At 43.5% G+C, this 25,072-nt stretch overlaps 2 protein-coding genes across 4 annotated transcripts in view; both read left to right on the forward strand.

Annotated features, from left to right (window-relative positions):
• The first annotated feature begins 211 nt into the window (after positions 1 to 211).
• LOC106568053 (TLR adapter interacting with SLC15A4 on the lysosome) lies at positions 212 to 2,984 on the forward strand. 2 transcript variants are annotated; one of them, XM_014138052.3, is made up of 3 exons: positions 212 to 1,289; positions 1,544 to 1,681; positions 1,866 to 2,984. In XM_014138052.3, the coding sequence occupies exons 2-3, from the start codon at positions 1,552 to 1,554 to the stop codon at positions 2,555 to 2,557; spliced, it is 822 nt and encodes a 273-aa protein (XP_013993527.1). In that variant the 5' UTR covers positions 212 to 1,289; positions 1,544 to 1,551; the 3' UTR covers positions 2,558 to 2,984. The 2 variants fall into 2 exon arrangements, with proteins under 2 accessions (XP_013993527.1, XP_045548262.1); XM_045692306.2 differs by lacking the exon at positions 212 to 1,289 and having other exon boundaries at positions 1,296 to 1,681.
• Positions 2,985 to 4,707: 1,723 nt separating this feature from the next.
• LOC106568034 (connector enhancer of kinase suppressor of ras 2) overlaps positions 4,708 to 25,072 on the forward strand; it is a 77,593-nt gene continuing 57,228 nt past the window's right edge. Inside the window, exons 1-3 of one of the 2 annotated variants that reach the window (XM_045692308.2) lie at positions 4,708 to 5,071; positions 11,470 to 11,633; positions 14,409 to 14,611. In XM_045692308.2, coding sequence (XP_045548264.2) covers positions 5,005 to 5,071; positions 11,470 to 11,633; positions 14,409 to 14,611 — 434 coding nt within the window. In that variant the 5' untranslated portion in view covers positions 4,708 to 5,004. The remainder of the gene's footprint in view (positions 5,072 to 11,469; positions 11,634 to 14,408; positions 14,612 to 25,072) is intronic. The other variant, XM_045692307.2, reaches the window with a different exon arrangement.

A 25,072-nucleotide genomic window follows, 5' to 3' on the forward strand; every position in this document is an offset into this window, starting at 1 on the left:
ATAGTTGAACAGTTTTGAACAAATTTATTTAAAAATGAAGGAGAAGCGAGAGAGAGAGCTAGCTATATTTCGTAGTATTTCTTTTTTAACTTTCACTTAGCTAGCGAATGCAGCTAGCTAGTTTAGCCTACTTAAACACCCGGCTCAAACAGGAATGCTATGTTAGCTAGCAGGCTATGGCTATCCAACACTGGAACTCTTCCAAGCCTTTTATTTGATTTGATTTATTACCACCGGGGCCTGCCGGTGTAACTGCTAAATTGCTTGCTGACTGTACTGCATTATCGTAGCGGGTTTACTAACACCTTAGTTTTAGTAGCTATGTTGACTATGACGTTAGCTAATATGGTGACAGTGATGTAGGCTGTGTGTAGTGGTTATGATATTAAGGTTTGACTTGGAAAGGTATTTTCGCCTGGTCACAGACAGCTGATTTGTTGTGCACTGAAGTCCACAAACGAAGGGAAAAGGTGAGAGGAGGAGAGCGCGTAGATGCGAGAAAGAATTATGTGGTCATGCCGTTTGTATGTGGCTGCTATGAAAGTGAACTGTGTTGTGCATGTGATCAGGGGTGTATTAATTCTGTCGATTCTGTTAAAACTTTTCTTAAATGGAAGCAAACGGAACCAAACCGGGCTAAACAGACCTGAATTTGACCAACAGAAACTCTCATTTGCAACTGTTGGACTAATGATTACACCCTAGATCAGCTAGATGCAGGCAAGAGTGTGCAAGGTGGTGTTAAATGTGTCACTGTCTGTCACCTTGATTACTCTAATTTTTCTCTTGGCCTGTGCACCTACATTGTAAACTTTCATTCATAGGCTATGTTGTAGCAACCTCATGATGGATATATGGAAAATTCCAGCATCATGTAGTAGCCTAAACCTATTGATGTTACACTGAGCTGCGTGAATGGAATATGAATGACAGTCATCCAATATGCTGTAAAAGAAATAAGGCCATGCTCATAAAAAAAAAAGAATCGTCCTCCCTCACCTTAAACAGCACCGACCGCCACCGCGTCACATATTGTTTCAGTTCTCCTTACATTCTAAAACTGATGTGTTACATCACAGAAGGCAGCAGCTGAAGAGCAGGGGTAGTGAGTGTTCTCACTTTATTTCTGACAATACTTCCTGTTTTTAACATTTGCTACTCAGATGCTCTGTACAAATAGGGACAGCACAATACCGTGGCTGCTTACCAGTCAGAGACATTTGTAGCTAACTTGTAAACCTTGTATTAGTGGACAGACTGAAGAAAACATCATCTATTGTAAAACAGAGGTAGGGATATTCTCAGCACCTGTCCTGTGTTTTATACTATTTATGTTTTATATGACCTGGTAAGAGAAACTGAGTATTTATTTATATTTTGAGCCTGATAAGCTATGTCATGGTAGCATAATACTTTTGGGTGGTTTCCTGGAACCAGATTAATGCTAGTCCTGGAATAAAATCTGTGGAAATACAGAATTGAAAGTCCTAGTTGGTGTGGTTTGCTGCTATGTTGTGTTGAGATAATATGCACTGTTGTGTAGTGGTTGTCATGTTGGGAGAAGCCTTCATCAGAGTCTTCAGGTACAGGAAAGAGGATTGTGATTGTGATTTCACAAAGGCTCAGGAACGTCCACCACACCCTGCTCCCAATATCATTCTGAACCAAGGTTCAATGTTAGGTAAGCATTTTGGATTTGTCTGAAATACTGCATGCTTCACTGGATCAGTTGGCTATGCTGCATCTTAGAAGGTTCATATGAGATTAAGTGCATCCAGGCATGAGTACAATGTTTAATCATTTCATTCATTTTTGATTGGAAACGTCAAATTTAAAAATGTGCTTCTGGTGTGTGGGCTGCACAGGAAACATGGAAGGCCTGGTGCAGTCTGGTCCTAGAGCGACAACCAGGCCCAGTGATGCCCTCACCATCCCCAATAGCCACAGTGACAACTATGGTGACCTGGAGCTCTATCGCTCCTGGTGCTGCACCACCTTCTGCAAAGACTACCCTGACCTGCAGCTCAGAGGAGACCATGTGGGAAACAGGAGTTCAATGAGCCTGCGGCTGGAGAGTGAGGTGTTCCAAGGGCCACTTCTTCAATCTCAAGACCTGGGAGAGCTGGAGTCCTTGGAACCCACAGGGCCTGTGGAGCCTGGGGTACGGGTGGAGTCCCAAACCCTGCAGGATGAGGGTAACCTGGTCATAGACAGCAGCATCATCACCCTGAACAGAGAACCTCTGTCCAACTCTATGCTGAACGGCTACCTGGAGAGTAAGCTGCTGGAGGTGTACAGACAGCATATGCAGGACAGCCTGGCCCGGGGCAGCTCTCCCCTGGTCCAGACCCCTCCCCAGGGCCTGGTACCAGAACCAGTGAAGCAGCTCAGCCAGTATCTCTGTCAGGACCACGGCCTAGACTCCAGTACGGCCCAGAGCATCGTCATCCACTACCTCAGCACCTGCACCGTGGCCAGCTCCAACTTCAGCTCTCCCGACCTGCGCATCTCCAACCTACGCATCCCTAACCCTGAGCCCAGGAAGAAGCCCACCTGACTGAAACCAGCAGTATTTCTACTTTGTCTGCCAACTCTAACGTACTTGACAATGCTAAAGCATTCCACTGAATCTATACTTGGTGGTCAGTTGTATTGCATTCAAGAGGAAAATTAAATTGATTCGTTGGGAAGGAGATCCCCTCATTTTGTTGAATTGTTGAAAGAAATAGCTTTAGAAAATGCCACAATGTCCAAAATATTTACTACATAAATGCAACCAGTTGCTATAATGTCATGCTTGGGTGCCTGAGACAATGTCAAGCTTTCGAGTTTAAAGACAAAGAGTAGAAAAACAGGGAACTGTGAGCATATCTTGTAAAGAATCTTGTTTCTGCGAAATTATTCCTCACAGATACTGCTGATTTGAAATTATATTGTTTTAAACACAGACTTACAAAACGCCAAATAAAAAAGCTATTTTCCTATCTTGGTTGTCAAAGCAGGAAAATATTGCCACCTGCTGTCATACATAAGCATTGCATGTTTACTGCAAGTGTCACATTGCATTTTGACAAGAAAGCATATTACACAACATCTGTGCCAGATAAACATATTATGCTGTGCCACATTTCTAATGCGTTTTAATCTTGAATGCGACTGACTGAATAAATAATAAATATTAATATGCTAAAGAACTGAGTTATTGCAGTCATGTCTTGTGGAGAATAAACTGTATTGGCCATTGGAATGGGGGTTGTAATTGACTATAATATACACTTACTGGTTTAGCCATGGTGGGTTGATATTTTGCCTGAGTGAGCCTCTTGATCTTAATTTGTAAAATATCCATCTGGATCACTGGCATGACTTGTGGGTAGGTTAATTTCAGAATTCTCAGCAGGGATGTATGGCTGTCAGGGTTTACGTGAGTGTGACTATGTGATAGCATGTGTTAGGTATGCATGCATTTTTCTTTCTGTTGGGTGCATCTAATGTGGAAAACAGTATTGAACAACATTAAGCACATGTTTACTCTAGGGGTTTGCTATGATGGACCATCTGGGCATTGCTAGTGATCATAGTGGCATGCTGCTTGGGAACTAGACTGAGAGGATTAACAGTAAACCAGTGTGTGTCAGGAGTGAGAGCCAATGCCACCACTTCACACCCTGTCGGGAGCCACTGGGTCATACAGCAGCCATGCCAAGGACTATTAGCATGGCACTGTTGGAGCAGCAGAGGAGAGGGTAATGGTTAGGGAGAGTGGTGACCATGTTTGTGTGTGTATGTGTGTGTGTGTGTGAGAGTGTGTGTGTGACTATTCCCATACCTCTGATCATTTTGCAGAAGAAAATGTTGAGGTTTATTCCATTTATCACCATGAAGTGAAACCTATGGGGAGACTTGAATAAAGATACAAGAAATGGCCAGATCTTCAAGGAGTCAGTAACAGGCTTAGCAGGTACAGTATTAGGTAAAGATGTGTCATCATGCTGCCCAGCATAGCAAGGACTGAATTATTAACCATACCATAGTGGGACACAGGCTCATACAGTGTGCACACACCATAAATAGTTGATTATAGTTGTAATAGTTCATTAGACTATAGCTCAATAATTATGTACTACATTTATTTTCCTAATAATAAAGCATGGGGACTTTAGACAGAAGTGATTAGCACACATCCCACCATTTGTCATGATGTGATGTGGTTTTACAGTAACTGAGGTATTTTGTAATTAACTTTAAAAAACGACTTGGACAATCAATTGTGTCTTTCATGTTTTGTTTTATAATTATTATTTCAATTTAGAATCATTACTTGAATTTCAGGGTGACCCAGTTTGGTATGGTTTCCCCCCATACTGTATCCATACAGGCTTGATGCAAGCATCACTAGTTTTGTAATGGTTAAAACACAATAGATTCGTTTCGGTTCCAACTCAAATGGGCTGGAAATGACGTCAGTTAAGGAGGTGAAGATATTTGTGATAATAACGGTATTATAATTGGAGATATTATATTTAACAGAAATGTCCAATCGAAATATAATGCATCACGCTCAGCTGCCATTGCTTCTCTGTAAAGGCGTCAGGTAATTATGTATTATTGCACCATTCCTTCTGTCTCTGGAACGAAGCATGTGATGCTGCGGTGTGCAGGGGAGGGAGGGGTTGCAAGAGTTTCTCACTCAGAGAGTGACTCGCTTCTCTACACAGTGGTCGGCAGGTACATTTGTGTGTGTGTGTGTGAGAGAGAGAGAGAGAGCGAGAGAGAGAGAGAGAGAGAGAGGGCGAGAGAGAGAGATGGGCGGGGGAGTCGTTTCTGTGAGCGCGTGGACTGCACCATCGCATTCCTTACCCAGGATACTGTCACCAGCCATGCCTTTACCCAGTAAGGTGCACCTATGCTATGTGTTCTCTTGTATACCGATACAACATTTCTGATTTTTAACACGATTTTCACGCTCGATCAAGTCCTCGTTTGAAGGATTTAAAGACATCGATGATGGCTCTGGTGATGGAACCTATAAGCAAATGGACACCCAAGCAAGTGCTGGATTGGATGAAAGGTAATGCTTATACAACATGTTTATTTTCATTTGCTTGACAGAGTACATTTGGAAACGACTAACATGGATATGTGCACATCTTTTCTCTTTTCTCTAAATGAATGGTTCAATGGAGGTGTTTTGAGCTAAAACGGTGCTATTCCTTGCATTGAAACATTGAACGTGTGCCATTTTGTGTATCCAACCCTGATGGAAGCGCTATTTAGTGTAGTTATCACCCTGGCCTGATAGGCAACGCATTTCTAGACCACCAACCAGATACTGAGACCAACGCATTACGTGTAAAACAATCAGTTGACCTATATAATGTTCACATTTAGATTACCTCATACCATAAAGACAGGTGCTCTCTCTGTCTCTCTCTCCCTCTCTCCCTCTCTCTCTCTCTCTCTCTCTCTCTCTCACACACACACACACACACACACACACACACACACACACACACACACACACACACACACACACACACACACACACACACACACACACACACACACACACACACACACACACAGTGTTGGCAACAATTGAGGTATTCGCAAAACTAGAACCATGGACAGCGAACCTATTTCATCTGATAATGTGTTGACCTAGACAATGATTCACATTACTACATTGATACTGCAATTCAGCATTGTGGATATGGATAGGGAACATATTGCAGGTTGCAAGGTTATTGAACTGTACAGCAGCTTTTGCAACACAGTAGTCAATTTCATCTTTTAGATATGCTGTTATACTGAATTCAAAATGGTTGGCGTTATGCTATTCAGTATGTTTTAAAGATGCCTTATGTTCAGGAGTATTAGTCAAATTCTCCACTATCTACCATAACATTAAGATTTTTATGAGAGAAAGCATACTTACCTATAGTTGTTTTTATTAAAGTGTTGGCCAACAGTACAGCTGAGGTGAAATAACACTTAGGTAAGACCAAATGGATGACAAAACTATTGTTGTTACCTGCCATAAACAAATTGTGGGCACCGTTACTTTAGTAGTGGCAGACTTCTGTCATTCTGAAGGCGAGACGCTGACTGACAACAAATTCTTTATTTTCAGCCTTCATTTAGAAAAAAAATGAGGCTGAGGAGCTGAATGCTTATCTAGATGGTTAAATAATGTTCCAAAGAAAGACCGATCAGTTACTGTAACATCAGAGCACAAGTTTGATTTAATAACTTCCTCTCTCACCAGGGCACAGGGATTTATTTTAGGTCTACTATCATCCAACTAAAGGAGCTGTGATGTGTCAACACAGACATGGTTTATGTTTTCCCATGTACTGTACACAATAGTTTATGCCAGCCAAGTGTCAGTCCAGAAGTGCACAGCCGTGCTTGCCTCTGGCGCCACTGTCACAGATGTGTCTCCAGCCTTCGCACCAAGGGCAGGGCTTGCCTACGGCACAACTTCTGTGCAGCTGATACACAACACAACTAGGAACTTCAGTTCAGTCTCAAATCCTCCACCCCAAACACCATGGGAAGTGCATAGGCAAGGGACATCTATGTCATCTGTTGTCATATTAAAGTTGAGACAGAGGATGCTGATATGAAAGTTGAGAGAGGATGCTGATAGGAACGTTGAGAGAGGATGCTGATAGGAAAGCTGAGAGAGGATGCTGATAGGAGAGTTGAGAGAGGATGCTGATAGGAAAGTTGAGAGAGGATGCTGATAGGAAAGTTGAGAGAGGATGCTGATAGGAACGTTGAGAGAGGATGCTGATAGGAACGTTGAGAGAGGATGCTGATAGGAAAGTTGAGAGAGGATGCTGATAGGAAAGTTGAGAGAAGATGCTGATAGGAAAGTTGAGAGAGGATGCTGATAGGAACGTTGAGAGAGGATGCTGATAGGAAAGCTGAGAGAGGATGCTGATAGGAAAGTTGAGAGAGGATGCTGATAGGAAAGTTGAGAGAGGATGCTGATAGGAAAGTTGAGAGAGGATGCTGATAGGAAAGTTGAGAGAGGATGCTGATAGGAAAGTTGAGAGAGGATGCTGATAGGAACGTTGAGAGAGGATGCTGATAGGAAAGTTGAGAGAGGATGCTGATAGGAAAGTTGAGAGAGGATGCTGATAGGAAAGTTTAGAGAGGATGCTGATAGGAACGTTGAGAGAGGATGCTGATAGGAAAGTTGAGAGAGGATGCTGATAGGAAAGTTGAGAGAGGATGCTGATAGGAAAGTTTAGAGAGGATGCTGATAGGAAAGTTGAGAGAGGATGCTGATAGGAAAGCTGAGAGAGGATGCTGATAGGAAAGTTGAGAGAGGATGCTGATAGGAAAGTTGAGAGAGGATGCTGATAGGAAAGTTTAGAGAGGATGCTGATAGGAACGTTGAGAGAGGATGCTGATAGGAACGTTGAGAGAGGATGCTGATAGGAACGTTGAGAGAGGATGCTGATAGGAAAGTTGAGAGAGGATGCTGATAGGAACGTTGAGAGAGGATGCTGATAGGAAAGTTGAGAGAGGAAGCTGATAGGAACGTTGAGAGAGGATGCTGATAGGAAAGCTGAGAGAGGATGCTGATAGGAAAGTTGAGAGAGGATGCTGATAGGAAAGTTGAGAGAGGATGCTGATAGGAACGTTGAGAGAGGATGCTGATAGGAAAGTTGAGAGAGGATGCTGATAGGAAAGTTGAGAGAGGATGCTGATAGGAAAGTTGAGAGAGGATGCTGATAGGAACGTTGAGAGAGGATGCTGATAGGAACGTTGAGAGAGGATGCTGATATGAAAGTTGAGAGAGGATGCTGATAGGAAAGGGTTAGGGTTAGGGTTAGGGTTGAGAAATGTCTTTGTGCTGCCACAGCTGTAAAGAATATTCACACAGGATACTGTATGCTATTGGTTGCTTTGGCTTTCTTCTTCTTGAGGGGTTTTTGAGAGGTGGTCAGTGGACACAGTTGTAAAGTAAAAGGGGAACTCCACTCAATAGAGACTGTTGCTTCTCACCTGATTTTTCTAAGGGAAAGATCATTAGGGCAATAGAGACCCTATAATTGTGAATATGTCATTTTATGATTAGGGGTTGGTACTTCTTGTTACAAAGAACAACATCTAAATATTAGACGTTACCTACACAAGTATGCACACACACCAATGCATCAATTGAGGCAGTCAAGAAAAACTAGCACCATGGACAGCGGACCTGCCTTGGTAATGCTGGCTTACATTGGTACTATGTTCCAAAATTGTGGCTCGAGGTAGAGCAGTTGGCAAGCTAGTTGAACTGTACTGTATCTATTTCATAACAACTATTTGCTGTGTATGAGAGTAGGTTCAATGCCCATGAGAGTAAGAGGGAGGGACTGACCTGTTTTTGAGGGCATTGAGGGCTCAGGATTATTCCCTTGGGTAAAATGTAATTTAGAATGAATATTAGATACCTGTCTTATTTCATTTTGTGATAGGTCTGAGGGCAATAATGAAGTACTGCTGATAATTCACTTCTTCAAGGGGGCTTACCTCTTGGTCACCCGGCAACTGTTGCCATGGAGCCTTGATAGCTAGAGGAAAGCAACAGAATGGAAATCCCACAAGCAGCAAGCTCTCAAATGAAAGCAGCCATTCATGATCATTAGATGGATACATGAACGTGTGTGCACACACATGCACGTGCACACACACACAAAGAAACACCACACACACACACTTGCGCAATCATGCTTTCATAAATTTCACTCCCACAAACATAGGCCACGGGCCTGTCTCAAGGCCACGGACCTGTCTCAAGGCTACGGACCTGTTTGTGTGCTCAGAGAAGCAGAGGACTAGGCAGCAGCACACAACACGGCAAGACAAGTGTTTGCCACATACAAATGGGGAACTTAGTTCAGATGATTCACCTGACTATGCACAGACTATGCAGAGCCATCTAGATACAGCATATGTCTTTGAATGTACCATCCTTTGATCTACCTAGGCTAATTTGTCCCGTTGAATGCCCGTGTCCATGGATGTGTGTGTGCTGTGCTGCGGTGTTGACATGGCCCAGCCAGTGTGTGTAATGTGGGTCAGCTCTGTGCTGTGGCCCGCTCCGCTCCGCTCTGCCGCCGGAGATGACTCATCTCCCGGGAGCCATGGATGGATGCTGTGGTTGAAAGCCGAGACTCTGCTAGTCTGCTCTGCTACTATCTGGGCTCCTCTCTCTCTGTCGCTCTCTCTGTGCCGCCTGGCCCGCTGTACATGGCTCCAACACAGAATGCTGCAGAGGACTCTGTGTGTCTGTGTGGCTCTGCTGTGCTCTGATAAGGATGGCTTTAATACGCTGTGGTGAGAGCAGTTGATCTCCTAGACTAGTCCCATTTTTCTCTGCTCCCGTTCTGCTCTGCTCTGCTCTGCTCTGTTCTACACAAAGAGCAGGTCAACTGGTAGACTGGATCTGCTCAGTTCTCTGGAGTTGAAAGAAAAGTCTGTTCTCTCTGCTTAGAGGGTAAGAGCACACTCAGGACTTCGAACATGTTTATAGTTGGAAGCATGCTTCTGGTATTATGTAGGAACTAACACACAAAGTGACTGAAATGGAAAATACTTTTTTAGCAGCTCGGTAGGGGTTTGATATGCATCTTTTTTATTACAGCAATTACTCTGAATCTGCCAGTCACACTGCATGTTATACAGCTCTGTCATATTTATGCCTTTGAAAGGTATATAAACCAGCACAATCCACATCCTATACAGTGGGGGAAAAAAGTATTTGATCCCCTGCTGATTTTGTACGTTTGCCCATTTACAAAGAAATTATCAGTCTATAATTTTAATAGTAGGTTCATTTGAACAGTGAGGGACAGAATAACAACAAAAAAATCCAGAAAAACGCATGTCAAAAATGTTATGAAATGATTTGCATTTTAATGAGGGAAATAAGTATTTGACCCCTCTGCAAAACATGACTTCGTACTTGGTGGCAAAACCCTTGTTGGCAATCACAGAGGTCAGACGTTTCTTGTAGTTGGCCACCAGGTTTGCACACATCTCAGGAGGGATTTTGTCCCACTCCTCTTTGCAGATCTTGTCCAAGTCTTTAAGGTTTCGAGGCTGACGTTTGGCAACTCAAACCTTCAGCTCCCTCCACAGATTTTCTATGGGATTAAGGTCTGGAGACTTGCTAGGCCACTCCAGGACCTTAATGTGCTTCTTCTTGAGCCACTCCTTTGTTGCCTTGGCCGTGTGTTTTGGGTCATTGTCATGCTGGAATACCCATCCACGACCCATTTTCAATGCCCTGGCTCAGGGAAGGAGGTTCTCACCCAAGATTTGACGGTACATGGGCCCGTCCATCGTCCCTTTGATGCAGTGAAGTTGTCCTGTCCCCTTAGCAGAAAAACACCCCCAAAGCATAATGTTTCCACCTCCATGTTTGATGGTGGAGATGGTGTTCTTGGGGTCATAGGCAGCATTCCTCCTCCTCCAAACACGGCGAGTTGAGTTGATGTCAAAGAGCTCAATTTTGGTCTCATCTGACCACAACACTTTCACCAGTTGTCCTCTGAGTCATTCAGATGTTCATTGGCAAACTTCAGACGGGCATGTATATGTATTCTTGAGCAGGGGGACCTTGCGGGCGCTGCAGGATTTCAGTCCTTCACGGCGTAGTGTGTTACCAATTGTTTTCTTGGTGACTATGGTCCCAGCTGCCTTGAGATCATTGACAAGATCCTCCCGTGTAGTTCTGGGCTGATTCCTCACCGTTCTCATGATCATTGCAACTCCACGAGGTGAGATCTTGCATGGAGCCCCAGGCCGATGGATATTGACAGTTCTTTTGTGTTTCTTCCATTTGCGAATAATCGCACCAAATGTTGTCACCTTCTCACCAAGCTGCTTGGCGATGGTCTTGTAGCCCATTCCAGCATTGTGTAGGTGTACAATCTTGTCCCTGACATCCTTGGAGAGCTCTTTGGTCTTGGCCATGGTGGAGAGTTTGGAATCTGATTTGATTAATTGCTTCTGTGGACAGGTGTCTTTTTTTACAGGTAACAAGCTGCGGTTAGGAGCACTCCCTTTAAGAGTGTGCTCCTAATCTCAGCTCGTTACCTGTATAAAAGACACCTGGTAGCCAGAAATCTTTCTGATTGAGAGGGGGTCAAATACTTATTTCCCTCATTAAAATGCAAATCAATTTATAACATTTTTGACATGCGTTTTTCTGGATATTTTTGTTGTTATTCTGTCTCTCACTGTTCAAATAAACCTACCATTAAAATTATAGACTGATCATTTCTTTGTCAGTGGGCAAACGTACAAAATCAGCAGGGGATCAAATACTTTTTTCCCCCACTGTACACCAAGCAAATGACTTGGATGTTGACGGTAAAGGGGACAAATACATACTATTAGAACAAAGGTGTGCTTAACATAGTTTCCCCCCTCATGCTCTCTTGTCTGTCCCCCATGCAGGCCTGGATGACTGTCTGCAACAGTACATTAAGAACTTTGAGCGGGAGAAGATCAATGGGGAGCAGCTGCTCCACATCACTCATCAGGAGCTGGAGGAGCTGGGGGTCACCCGCATTGGACACCAGGAGCTCATCCTGGAGGCTGTGGACCTACTCTGTGCTCTGGTGAGTAGTCGTTCTAGACATAAAGAGTTGGAGTCAGGAAGGATGGTCAGGAGATAGGACTGTAGAGTTCGAGGTCTGGTGCACAGACATGATGGAACAACTTTACTATCGATGACTTCCAGTGCAACCAAGCCAGTGCAGTCAAGGTGCTCGAACTGGAAGAACACAGTAGACATGCAGGAGATGTCCAGCTAACCTAGTTGCCAGATCTGTTTGTGCACCATTTGACAGACAAGGCATGGCAAGGCATGACAGACAAGATTGAAATTTAGTAAAAAGTGTCCCTTTATTATAAAAAACAACATGTGTTTCATCTACAGTCGTCATCAATGTTATTTGCTGAGTAGGGGAGGGTCAGGTACAGTGCTCAGTAAACAGGGCTAAAAAGGATAGGGCCAGAGGCTAAGGCGAGAGGCTAAGGCGATGATTTGTGTCCTTTGGAGCTAAAGGCTAATTCAGATTCATTGGTGATATATCCTTGTACGGGCAGATAGAGGTGGAGCGGCAGGAGCCTGTGCTGTGTACATGAGTAAGGGTGGCATGAAGTGGGTGTCGTTAGCCTTGGTGTATGATGAGTCATACAGAGAGAGTCAGGCGTGGGCCTGGGAAGAGCCCTGTTAGAGCAAGCTAAGAGCTGTGTATTGATTTGACTGAATCAGAGAGGGGCCACACAGCACACGTCCTCACTGATGGGCTGGTAATGGATCCATAGGCCTAGAAAGCAGCAGCTGGGAGGGAGTGTGTGCGTGTGAGGCTGCCTGTGTGTGCGGCGTGTGTGGAGCTAGCTGAGGTTAGTGTATGATTCGCTGTGAAAGAGCGGCCCGCAGCAGAGCATCATTAGAGGCTTGGGAAACGTGCCTGGACTGCCTGAAACCCTGTCTGGCCAACATCTCCACACCCACACACATGTAATCTGTGTCTGTTAGTTAGACGGTCCGGTGGGGGCTGCCTGGGTGTGTGTGTGTGTGTGTGTGTGTGTGTGTCAGAATTTGATTTGTGTGTGTGTGAATGTTGAGAAGACTGGATTGTTCACATAGGGGGCTATAATATAGGTGTGCGACTGTGTGAGTGTGTGTGTTTGAGTGTGTGAACGTGTGTGTGTGTGCATATGCGTTAACACAGTATAGTGTGTGTTCTGCATCTCATCTCCAGCATGGTGATGTGCTGTGATTCTCATTGGCTGCTGGGACATGTCCCCATTGATCCTGGCAGAGTGCATTAGAGCTGAACATTGCGTCACTGCTGAGAGGAGGCTGACATGAGTAATGACTGCACTGGGGGAGAGCTGCAGGTGGAGGGGCCGGGAGGGACAGGACACACACACACACACAGCCTTATCACATGGCCCGTCCAAAATGGATGTCAACTGAATAGATGTCAGTCTCTCTGCTCTGCTTGCGAAAGACAAGCCTCTCAACAGATACATTTTAGGAATTAATCTCTCCTAGGTGGGTTGATTATGTGAGTGTGATGGATTGAAAGAAAATGCTGGCTTAGTGTCAGTGTGACTGCTGACTCACTTTGACATCAAACTGAGGGTTGCTTGTTGCTGGGAGTTAGATAATTGTTCATCAGTCGGCAGTGACCAGACAGACAGAGACAGGGCTCTGCTGCTGAGTTGTTGAGGCAACTGGGGTTTTACTCCCATTACATTACAGCAATCAGAAGAAAGTGTCCTCTCCATGCAGTGAAGCCTCTCTCTGCCTGAATGGCTCACTGGAAGGAGATAGCAGGGAAATGGCTGAGCTGGTCAGTACTCACCACCACCTAGCAGCATAATGGTGCGTTTCCTCTACAGTGGGTCGACTGCCAAGACAAGGCCTTATTATAGTGTTGCTTAGCATATTTCTATGAATGTAAAGCATATTTAATTCTCACCCGCCTTTTGTCTCGTCATCCTCTGCATTAACGTATATAACCGACTAGTGATGGAGAAGCCCCCATAAAGGCTATCAGACAGCAGTGTATTACTTTGATATTTTTAATGAAGCAAGAGGAAAATCAATAAGGGAATAAGGAGCTATGGAAACACTGGGCTCGGTGTAATTAAGAGTGACAAAGCCAGGAGTCACCATGGCAACCGGGCTGGCTAAGCTACATAGTCATGAGTTAGACAGGAAGGAGGCATTTCTCCATGGTGACAGCGATGACTGCTAACAAGACCTGCAGAATGAGAGACAGCTATTCACACACAGGCGCACATCTCCAACAGACACACCATTGTGACGAGTATCGTACACACACAACCTACATTCCGGTTAGAGTGGAATACGGCATGATGCTCTGTACACTTTAACGAAAGTGTAGCAGATGAGTGGTCTTTAATGTGTCTCTGATGAGGCAATCATCAGTTTATGTTTACTTGAATAACTTGATCAAAAAGATACAGCTCAGTCAACCTGGTATGGTGGAAAAATGAAGAGGTAAAGATGAGATTATATTACTGGAGGGACTTTGTCTCTATTTATCTCTGCCATTTAGATCTTATATCCACTATACATTTGCTATAGCACTGTTTCGTATGAGCTATCAAATACAAGGACCCCACGGGACACAGACGTCAATTCAATGTATAATCCACGTTGGTTCCACGTCATTTCAAGGAAATGACGTGGAAATAGCACTGATTCAACGTTGACTGGCACCACAATGTCCATGGAAGTTACTGTTATTTCTCCTTGTATCCACATTTTCTTGACAATGACATCGTAACTTTAAAGTTAAACACTTCTGGGAGCGTACTGATCAATGAGCATACTGTACTTTTTATTCCAGAACTATGGACTGGAGACTGAGAACCTACGTACCCTATCCCACAAGCTTAATGCCTCAGCAAAGAACCTACAAAACTTCATCACAGGGAGGCGTCGAGGCGGCCATTATGACGGCAGGGCCTCCCGCAGGCTGCCCAACGACTTCCTCACCTCTGTAGTGGACCTTATCGGAGCAGCCAAGAACCTGCTGGCCTGGCTGGACAGGTGGGTGTTACCTCGGCCCTGGGGGAGGGGGGGTGGGAGTGGAGGTGGAGGCTTATGCACCGGAACATCCCGGTTTTGTTAGACTTACAGCGAAACTACACTGACACCGTGACGAGGGCGTACCGTCATACCTCCACAAAGTGGTTTTCAGGGTGCTGTGACAAAATGCGTGGCTACAAGCATACATTTTGGGGGGCTTTATTTCATAATGGTATGCTATCTGAAATACATTTCAGCCAAACGTCATAATGCGAGGATATTCTTACAACCTCAGCATGTTTGTTGTAATTAAAATGATTTGAAGTAGTTGTATCAACAATTGTGTCAACTTTGATTTTTTGTTTTTTAATAAGCCTAAAATGTGATACCAAACCTTTCAATATGAGCAGGGTGATGTTTTGGGGCTATTTTCGTATTTAGGATTATTAGCTAGGTTTCCATCCAATTGGCGACAGAGTTTCATGCAAATAGTCTAAAATCTGCATAAAAACAATATGCGCATTTTCCCACCAGAGATGTGTTTCCATCAAATTGACTTGCTGTGGCTAAAAGGCTGTGCGTGATGACGTAGTGCAAATAAAACAATTTTTGTGGTTAAATTCCCATATACCGAATAGAAAATACAAGTTAAATGGGTTTCCATCACATTTTCAACTCTGCTAATGGTTTTGTCACAAATATGTTGTGTTATATAGCGAATGTGCCCACTCTGGTCTTGGTATGTGGGCTCTAGCCAACAGCTCACAGATACAGTGCAGTTAGCCTACTACATGATGAGATTATTATGGATGAACTAGCAAGATTATTTTTATTTGTCAAATGACAAGAAAAGAAAGAAGGGATACCTGTCTATTCTTTTACGTCAGAGGGATTGAGAAAGAGGTCAAGGCATAGGGTGGTTCTGTGTGAGTGGGACCAGTGGGCTCAATAGACTGAATGAGGAGCGGATGTCGTCAACCTTCTTTTCAAAGTGGTTGACAAAGTCGTCCGCAGAGAGGGAGGAGGAGAGGGTGGAGGATTAAGCAGGTAGAAGAAGGTGGAAAAGAGTTTCTTAGGGTTAGAGGCAGAAGATTGGAATTTAGAGTGATAGAAAGTGGCTTTAGCAGCAGATACAGAGGAAGAGAAGGTAGAGAGGAATGAATGGAAGGATGATAGGTCCTCCAGAAGTTTCGTTTTCCTCCATTTTTTCTCAGCTGCCCGCAGCCCTGTTCTGTAAGCTCGCAATGAGTCACTCAGCCACAGAGCAGGAGGGGAGGGCCGAGCCGGCTGGGAGGAAAGGGGAGAGTGCGAGTCATAGGATGCGTAAAGGTAGGAGAGTAGGGTGGAAGAGGCAGAATCAGGAGAAGGATTTAGCAGAAGGGAGCAATGATAGCATAGAAGAGGAGAGAGAGCGAAGATTGTGACGGCGCATGACCATCTGGGTAGGAGCTGAGTGGCTTGGGTTGGAGGAAAGGGAGACAGAAAAAGAAACAAAGTAGTGATCAGAGACCTGGAGGGGGGTTGCAGTGAGATTAGTAGACAAACAGCCTCTAGTAAATATGAGGTCAAGTGTATTGCCGGCCTTGTGAGTGGGAGGGAACTGGGAAAGGGTGAGATCAAAAGATGCAAGGAGTGGAAAGAAAGAGTTGGAAAGAAATGAATCGAAGGTAGACATCAGGAGGTTGAAGTCACCCAGTACGAAGAGAGGTGAGCCATCATCAGGAATTGAGTTTATCAAGGTGTCAAGCTCATTAAGGAACTCTCTAAGGGCACCTGGTGGGCGATAGATGATAACAATGTTAAGCTTGAGTGGACAAGTGACAGTGACAGCATGGAATTCAAATGAGATGGATAGGTGAGTGAGGGAAAAAAATCTCGACATAGGAGAAATGAGCAGCCCTGTGCCACCACCGCGATGACCAGATGCTCTCGGACTATGAGAGAACACGTAGTCAGATGAAGAGGGAGCTGCTGGAGTAGCAGTGTTTTCTTGGGTTGATCCATATCTCCGTCAAATTCTAGGGACTGAATAGGCTGAAATGAACTCTGTGTTCTTGACCGCAGATCGGCAGTTACAAACGCTGCCAGAGACCAGTAATTCCACATGGGTTGTGCATGCAAGGTACACTGAATTAGAAGGGTTGCAGCCAAGAGGTGGGGAGTGCCTGTAAAGCCTACAAGGAGAAGAGCGAACTGGGATAGAAAACACACACACACATAGTTGGCAAAGCTACAAAAAAGCAAAATGAGATCTGAAAATACTAGGTCAAATAATCAAGTGTGAGAGTGTTGTGGAGCCTTCCTCTCTATCTTTCCTTGAAAAACTCGGCAGAACCATCTTTGTTTCGGCAACAGTTTTGGCGATAGGCTATGTCGGCGATGGACTTTATCGGTGCCGCTGAGAAAACAGGGGACACTGAAGTACTAACAATAATTTCCTTGCAAAGGTGAAGAGCACACCTCCCGGTAATAATTGCTGATTGCCGAGGAGAAACCACTCCCCCTCCAATACAGCCACTGATGATGAAAACCACAACAGTCATACATTTCCCTGCCCCTTAATCCTGGTTGTGTTAAAAAATAATCTGCAAGTTATGAGCAGTCAGCAGTTCACACACCAAGTAGGCTACTGGGAAGACATGCAACACTTAAAGTAGATGGCAAAAAGACAGTACAAGACAATAACAGATTAAGACAAAAAATATACTTAATATACTCAAAAAATACACTCCTGGAGATATCAGGATATCTAGCTATTGAATGAAGCACGCAAGGTCCAACTGAAATTTGACTTGGCTTTTAAAACCAACCCCTCTGAAAGACACATACATACACATACAGTACATTGGGAAAGTATTCAGACCACTTGACTCTTTCCACATTTTGTTACGTTACAGCCTTATTCTAAAATGTATTAAATTGTCCCCCCCACAAAGTTCTACACACAATACCCCATAATGACAAAACAAAAACAGGCTTTTAGAAATTTGAGCAAATTTATAAATATAAAAAACTCGGAAATATTACATTTACATAGGTATTCAGACCCTTTACTCAGTACTTTCTTGAAGCACCTTTGGCAGCGATTACAGCATCAAGTCTTCTTTAGTATGACGCTACAAGCTTGGCACACCTGCATTTGGGGAGTTTCTCCCATTCTTCTCTCCAGATCCTCTCAAGCTCTGTCAGGTTGGATGGGGAGCGTCGCTACACAGGCATTTTCAGGTCTCTCCAGAGATATTCGATCGGGTTCAAGTCCGGGCTCAGGCTGGGCCACTCAAGGACATTCAGAGACTTGTCCCGAAGCCACTCCTGTGTTGTCTTGGCATTGTCTTGGTTGTGTGCTTAGGGTCGTTGTCCTGTTGGAAGGTGAACCTTCGCCGTAGTCTGAGGTCATGAGTGCTCTGGAGCAGGTTTTCATCAAGGATCTCTCTGTACTTTGTTTCGTTCATCTTTCCCTCAACCTGACTAGTCTCCCAGTCTCTGCCGCTGAAAAACATCCCAACAGCATGATGCTGCCACCACCATGCTTCACCGTAGGGATGGTGCCTGGTTTCCTCCAGACGTGACGCTTGGCATTCAGGCCAAAGAATTCAATCTTGGTTTCATCAGACCAGAGAATCTTGTTTCTCATGGTCTGTGAGTCTTTAGGTGCCTTTTGGAAAATTCCAAGTGGGGTGTCATTGTCCTTTTACTGTAGAATGGCTTCCATCTGGCCAATCTACCATAAAGGCCTGATTGGTGGAGTGCTGTAGAGATGGTTGTCCTTCTAGAAGTTTCTCCCATCTCCACAGAGGAACTTTGGTGCTCTATCAGAGTGACCATCGGGTTCTTGGTCACCTCCCTGACCAATGCCCTTCTCCCCCGATTGCTCAGTTTGGCCAGGCAGCCAGCTCTAGGAAGAGTCTTGGTGATTCCAAACTTCTTCCATTTAAATATTATGGAGGTCACTGTGTTCTTGGGGACCTTCAATACTGCGGAAATGTTTTGGTACCCTTTCTCAGATCTGTGCCTCAACACAATTCTGTCTCAGAGCGCTACGGACAATTACTTCGACTTCATGGCTTGGTTTTTGCTCTGACATGCACTGTCAACTGTGGGACCTTATATAGACAGGTGTGTGCCTTTCCAAATCATGTCCAATCAATTGAATTTCAACAGGTGGATCCAATCAAGTTGTATAAACATCTCAGGATGATCAATGGAAACATAATGCTCAATTTCGAGTCTCATAGCAAAGGGTCTGAATACTTATGTAAATAAGGTATTTCTGTTTTTATTTTATATAAATTAGAAAAAATTTCGAATAACCTGTTTTCGGTTTGTCATTATGGGGTATTGTGTGTGGATTGATGAGGGGAAAAAAATATTTAATACATTTCAGAATAAGGCTGTAACGTAACAAAATGTGTCAAAAGTCAAGAGGTCTGAATACTTTCCGAATACACTGTACATACAGTACCAGTCAAAAGTTTGGACACACCTACTCATTCAAGGGTTTTTCTTAATTTTTTACTATTTTCTACATTGTAGAATGATAGCGAAGACATCAAAACTATGAAATAACACATATGGAATCATGTAGTAACGAAAGAAGTGTTAAACAAATATAACAAAAATATAATCGATTTTAGATTTTAGATTCTTCAATGTAGCCACCCTTTGCCTTGAGGACAGCTTTGCACACTATTGGGATTCTCTCAACCAGCTTCATAAGGAATGCTTTTTCAACAGTCTTGAAGGAGTTTCCATATATGCTGCGCACTTGTTCGCTGCTTTTTATTCACTCTACGGTCCAACTCATCCCAACCATCTCAATTGGGTTTAGGTCGGGAGATTGTGGAGGCCAGGTCATCTGATGCAGCACTCCATCACTCTCATTCTTGGTCAAATAGCTCTTACACAGCCTGGAGGTGTGTTGGGTCATTGTCCTGTTGAAAAACAAATGATAGTCCCACTAAGCGTAAACCAGATGGGATGGCGTATCGCTGCAGAATGCTGTGGTAGCAGTGAAGGCTGGTGACTTGAATAATTGAGGAGGATGGGAGAAGACAAAGTGTGTTTCAAAAATCATCAAAGACTAATTATTTTAACCTAAAGTAATTAATAAAGACATTTATAGTACAATATTACGGGGAATGGGAATAAGAGGGCTACTTACACAGTGTTGGAAAGGGATCCCAGCAGTGATTGGATGAGGGTATGAGGCATGAGTTGAGGTGTTCAGAGGCTTGACCAGGGCAGGACAGTATTTGACCGAGAAGACAAAAAACACAACACACTACATAGTTAGACAAAAGAGCCAAGAATGAGTTAGTCCAAGCAAGGAGTAAAATCATTGATGTGTAGTTATGTGATTGTGTTTGTGTATGTGATTGACTCTACATACAGTAATGAGAGAAAATTGATAGGGGCACTCACAGTGCTTGGAGGGGAAACATTCAATGTGCCATTGGATGAGCGGGCACAGGAGACGTGGCTTCAGTTAATGTCAGGAGAAAGTTGACAATGGTATTGGAGTGGAGTAGTCATCACCTCTTAATCAGAGAACAGGACAGCTGCGCCATCATAGGTTTTGACAACGAGTTGCTCTATGAAGTTAAACTCAGACATCTCAAAATTCACAAAGTAAAACACAGACTACGCATCTCGCCCTCTTGACACATCAAAGTAGCCCAAGAAACGTTCCTGAATAAAGCCCTGATCATCCACATACCTGACGATAACTGACAACTGCAAGCAGACTGGTGCCACCGTAGGTCCCAGAGCGGTGGGGCAATTTTTACCCCCTTGGGCCTGGAGTTTTTCCTTATATGTTAACCTAACTAGGAAAACTCTGGACCTTGTAAGGTATGACAGTGATTAATCAGTTGTAAAAAGGTTTTATATGGGCTATGATGCGACCAGTTTGTCCTAATCAGGTCACATGGTTTAAAAAAAACTCCTGAAACAAACTCCTGGCCCTGGGGGTGGAGAAAAACTCTGTCAAACTGCAGCTATCTTATATTTGTTCATATAAATGATATTTAGACTAGATTAGGAGGGGGATTTCCTCTAGCCAGACACATAGACAACAACTGATAGACAATAGAACTCACAGGGCTGAGTGTCACGCCCTGACCTTGGAGATCCTTTATTCTCTATTTTGGTTAGGTCAGGGTGTGACTAGGGTTGGCATTCTAGTTTCTTTATTTCTAGGTTGGCTTGGTATGGTTCCCAATCAGAGGCAGCTGTCTATCGTTGTCTCTGATTGGGGATCATATTTGGGCAGCTTTTTCCCACCTGTTGGTTGTGGGATCTTGTTTGTGTATAGTTGCCTTGAGCACTGCATAGCTTCACGTTCGTTTTGTTCTTTGTTTTTTTTACCGGTTCACGTAATAAAGATGATGAACCCAAACCACGCTGCATTTTGGTCCGATTCTTACAACAACGGCCGTGACACTGAGCTTGCTTTATGCATGTTTGTAATATGCAGTTCTATGCAACTGTAGGCCTTATAAAAAATGTACTCACATCATCACTATTATGTTGATTGGTTAATTCCAGTTAATCATTTTGGATTAAAAATGTATAGGCAGCCTAGCCAGCCCAATTTTGAATATAAACTAAATTTGATCATATTCACATTTTCTCCTGACACACAAATGGACTATAAATACCCTGACCAGATGGACAGCGCGCACAGGCTGTATGCAACTGCTCTTATTAGTAGCCTATAGATGATCAGACTGAAAAATAGTCTATTTTTCATCCCATACAGCATGTCAGATTTCTAATGTTTCGGTGTAGCCTAGGCTGCTGCAACATTTATATCATGAGTTTTTGCTTGTGTCTGTCCGGAATGATTATGTATTATCATCTTTGCTTAATAAATACCGGAGGAAAGTGGAAAGTCTACTTGAGCGCACAAGAAAAAATGCGCTGTGTAAACCTCTCTTTAATCTAACTTTTAATGGATGATGCGATGGAAGCTATCAAATCATTCGGAATTGTTTTCGACATCCCAGAAAAGACAGTCGAAAGTTACATATGTTCAGCAAGTAAACCATCGTAACGCGCAATTACCTCTGCAAGCTCCTTGTAGTTGCCCTTGTTGGCGGAACTTTCCCTGTCGTGTCCTCTAAAAGCAAATTATTGCACGCCCAAAAACGCAGTGGCGTTAATAAGCAGTTTGATAACATCCCTGTTTCTTCTTACTTTCTCGTTGTGTTGTGCAGTTTGAATACGCAGACCTTCATCATGATCGATGCAGCTTTTTCCCAGAAGCTTGAATCTGATGTGGGCATTTATATGCTCCCTGCTTTTGTTTTGCCGTTTGGCTGAACGATCAATGTTTTTCAGGTCACTGTACCCACCTTTCGAACAAGGCTCTGACTTTCCAAAATGCAGGCAAGGCCAGCAATACAGGCAAGGCCAGCAATACAGGCGTCTCAATGAAAGGCTCCCTGTTAACCAGCTATACTTTTGATACCAGTTGGTATTGAACACCCTCACCTTTTCATCCTTCTTCATGAAACTGATCAGAGGTCGACCCCCGCTTTTAATTTGCACCTTTTCCGCGTACCCCAGAGAATGAAAGGGGTTCTTCAACAAGAAGTCCACAACATTTTCTGCAGCGTTGGCCATTCTACCATTCTGGCGGAGAAAACGGCCCACTCACGCCAATGTTATCTTGGGTGCTTGACTGCCGTTGTAAGGTCAGAACGTTGAAATCAACCCTACAGTGTGTGCTCCGAGAGCGAAACGCACTGAATTTACGAGCGCACTCTGGCACTCCAGATTGAATTTAAGAACACACCCAAAGTCGTAAAATGTCTAACTAGTCATTTGTTATGCTAACTAGCTTGCAAGAGGTTGCATAGCAACAGCATCAACTTCCCGTAGACAGGCGAAGTGCTAATACGCTCAACTGAAAGGATGCTGTTTGTTTACAGTATACTAAAATGAACTAATAGTATGTAGTATATACTCATTAAGTATGTAGTATATAGTATGTTAGTATGGGTATTAGAACACAGCTTAGGTTCATTCTCTGATCCTAATTCTATGATTGGATGGACAACATGTCAGTTTATACTGCAAAATCTTTGATTGGTTGGAGGACGTCCTCCGGAAGTGGTCATAATTACCATGTCTATGGAAAGGGGTGAGGCCTATGAGCCTCCTAGGTTTTGTATTGAAGTCAATGTAGCCAGAGGAGGACGGACGCTAGCTGTGCTCTCGCTACACCATGGTGCTACCCCAGATAGTGCTGTTGAAGTTACTGTAGACCATTGCAAAACAGTGTCTTTTAATCAATTATTTTGTGAAATATTAATATATTTAGTATAGTTTTATGTTTCACAATTTTAATTTTATAAAATTTCACTGAGGATGGTCCTCCCCTTCCTCCTCTGATGAGCCTCCACTGTGTGTTAGCCATGCTGGTTAAGTGTGCCTTGAATTCTAAATAAATCACAGACAGTATCAACAGCAAAGCACCCCTACACCATCACACCTCCTCCTCCATGCTTCACGGTGGGAACCACACATGCGGAGATCATCCGTTCACCTACTCTGCGTCTCACAAAGAAACAGCAGTTGGAACCAAACATCTGAAATTTGGGCTCATCAGATCAAAGGACAGATTTCCATCGGTCTAATGTCCATTGCCTGTGTTTTGTGGCCCAAGCAAGTCTCTTCTTCTTATTGGTGTCCTTTAGTAGTGGTTTCTTTGCAATTCGACCACAAAGGCTGTTACTTGAACCCTGTGTCTGTTACTTGAACCCTGTCTGTTACTTGAACCCTGTGAAGCATTTATTTGGGCTGCAATCTGAGGTGCAGTTAACTCTAATGAACTTATCTTCTGCAGTAGAGGTAACTCTGGGTCTTCCTTTCCTGTGACGGTCCTCATGAGAGCCAGTTTCATCATAGCGCCTGATGGTTTTTGCGACTGCACTTGAAGAAACTTTCAAAGTTCTTTAAATTTTCCAGATGTCTTAAAGTAATGATGGACTGTCATTTCTCTTTGCTTATTTGAGCTGTTCTTGCCATAATATGGACTTGGTCTTTTACCAAATAGGGCTATCTTCTGTATACCACCCCTACCTTGTCACGACACAACTGATTGGCTCAAACGCATTAAGAAGGAAAGACATTCCACAAATTAACTTTTAACAAGGCACACCTGTTAATTGAAATGCATTCCAGGTGACTACCTCATGAAGCTGGTTGAGAGAATGCCAAGAGTGTGCAAAGCTGTCATCAAGGCAAAGGGTTGCTACTTTGAAGAAGTATATTTTGATTTGTTTAACACTTTTTTTCATAGTTTTTATGTCTTCTCTATTATTCTACATTGTAGAAAATAGTAAAAATTAAAAAAAACCTTGAAAGAGTAGGTGTGTCCAATCTTTTGACTGGTACTGTTTACCATCTTTTTTTGGAGAGGTGTTGGTGCCCGGGGAGCTGTTGTTGTGCGGGGGTTAAGTGCCTTGCTCAAGGGATTGGTCTTGTTGTCTTCCCTTGCTAGCAAGTTGGCCTACAACATTATCCCAATTTGATAAGCTGCTTCAATTTATTCGGTCCCACATTAGCAAAGAATGTCACATGGCTATCTATTTTTATGTTTTCAAATAGAATAACATTATCACTTCTAAACAAAATACATTTTAGGGGGGATTCTAATAAGGCCACAATGTTGTTTGGTTTATTGTTTGAACAGTCACTGAGATTATATTGATTTATCAATGCAAAATATACTCAACAAAAATATAAACGCAACATGTAAAGTGTTGGTCGCATGTTTCATGAGCTGAAATAAAAGAGCAAAGACATTTTCCGTAAGCACAAAAAGCTTATTTCTCTCAAATGTTGTGTACAAATTTGTTTACATCTCTGTTAGTGAGCATTTCTCCTTTCCCAAGATAATCCATGTACCTGACAGGTGTGGAATATCAAGAAACTGATTAAACAACATGATCATTACACAGGTGCACCTTGTGTTAGGGACAATAAAATGCCACTCTAAAATGTGCAGTATTGTCACACAACACAATGCCACAGATGTCTCAAGTTTTGAGCGAGCGTGCAACTGGCATGCTGACTGCAGGAATGCCCACCAGAGCTGTTGCCAGAGAATTTAATGTACATTTCTCTACCATAAGCCACCTCCAACTTTGTTTTAGAGAATTTGGCATTATGTCCAACCGGCCTCACAATCGCAGACCACGTGTAGCCACGCCAGCCTAGGACCTCCACATTTGTCTTCTTCACCTGCGGGATCGTCTGAGACCAGCTACCCGAGAAGCTGATGAAACTGTGGGTTTGCACAACCGAGAAAGTTCTGCACAAACTGTCAGAAGCTGTCTCAAGGAAGCTCATCTGCGTGCTCGTTGTCTTCACCAGGGTCTTTACCTTCCTGCAGTTTGGCGTCGTAACTGACTTCAGTGGGCAAATGCTCCCCTTCGATGACCACTGGCACGCTAGAGAAGTGTGCTCTTTACG

Source organism: Salmo salar, chromosome 13 (assembly GCF_965601325.2).
Source record: "Salmo salar chromosome 13, fSalSal1, whole genome shotgun sequence".
Taxonomy (NCBI): Eukaryota; Metazoa; Chordata; class Actinopteri; order Salmoniformes; family Salmonidae; genus Salmo; species Salmo salar.

Bases quoted from the DNA above. Each gene is read 5' to 3' on its own strand.
- LOC106568053 (XM_045692306.2), top strand. From the start codon at position 1,528: ATGCACTGTTGTGTAGTGGTTGTCATGTTGGGAGAAGCCTTCATCAGA. The intron at 1,682-1,865 runs GTAAGCATTTTG...TGGGCTGCACAG, and splicing joins GAACCAAGGTTCAATGTTAG to GAAACATGGAAGGCCTGGTG.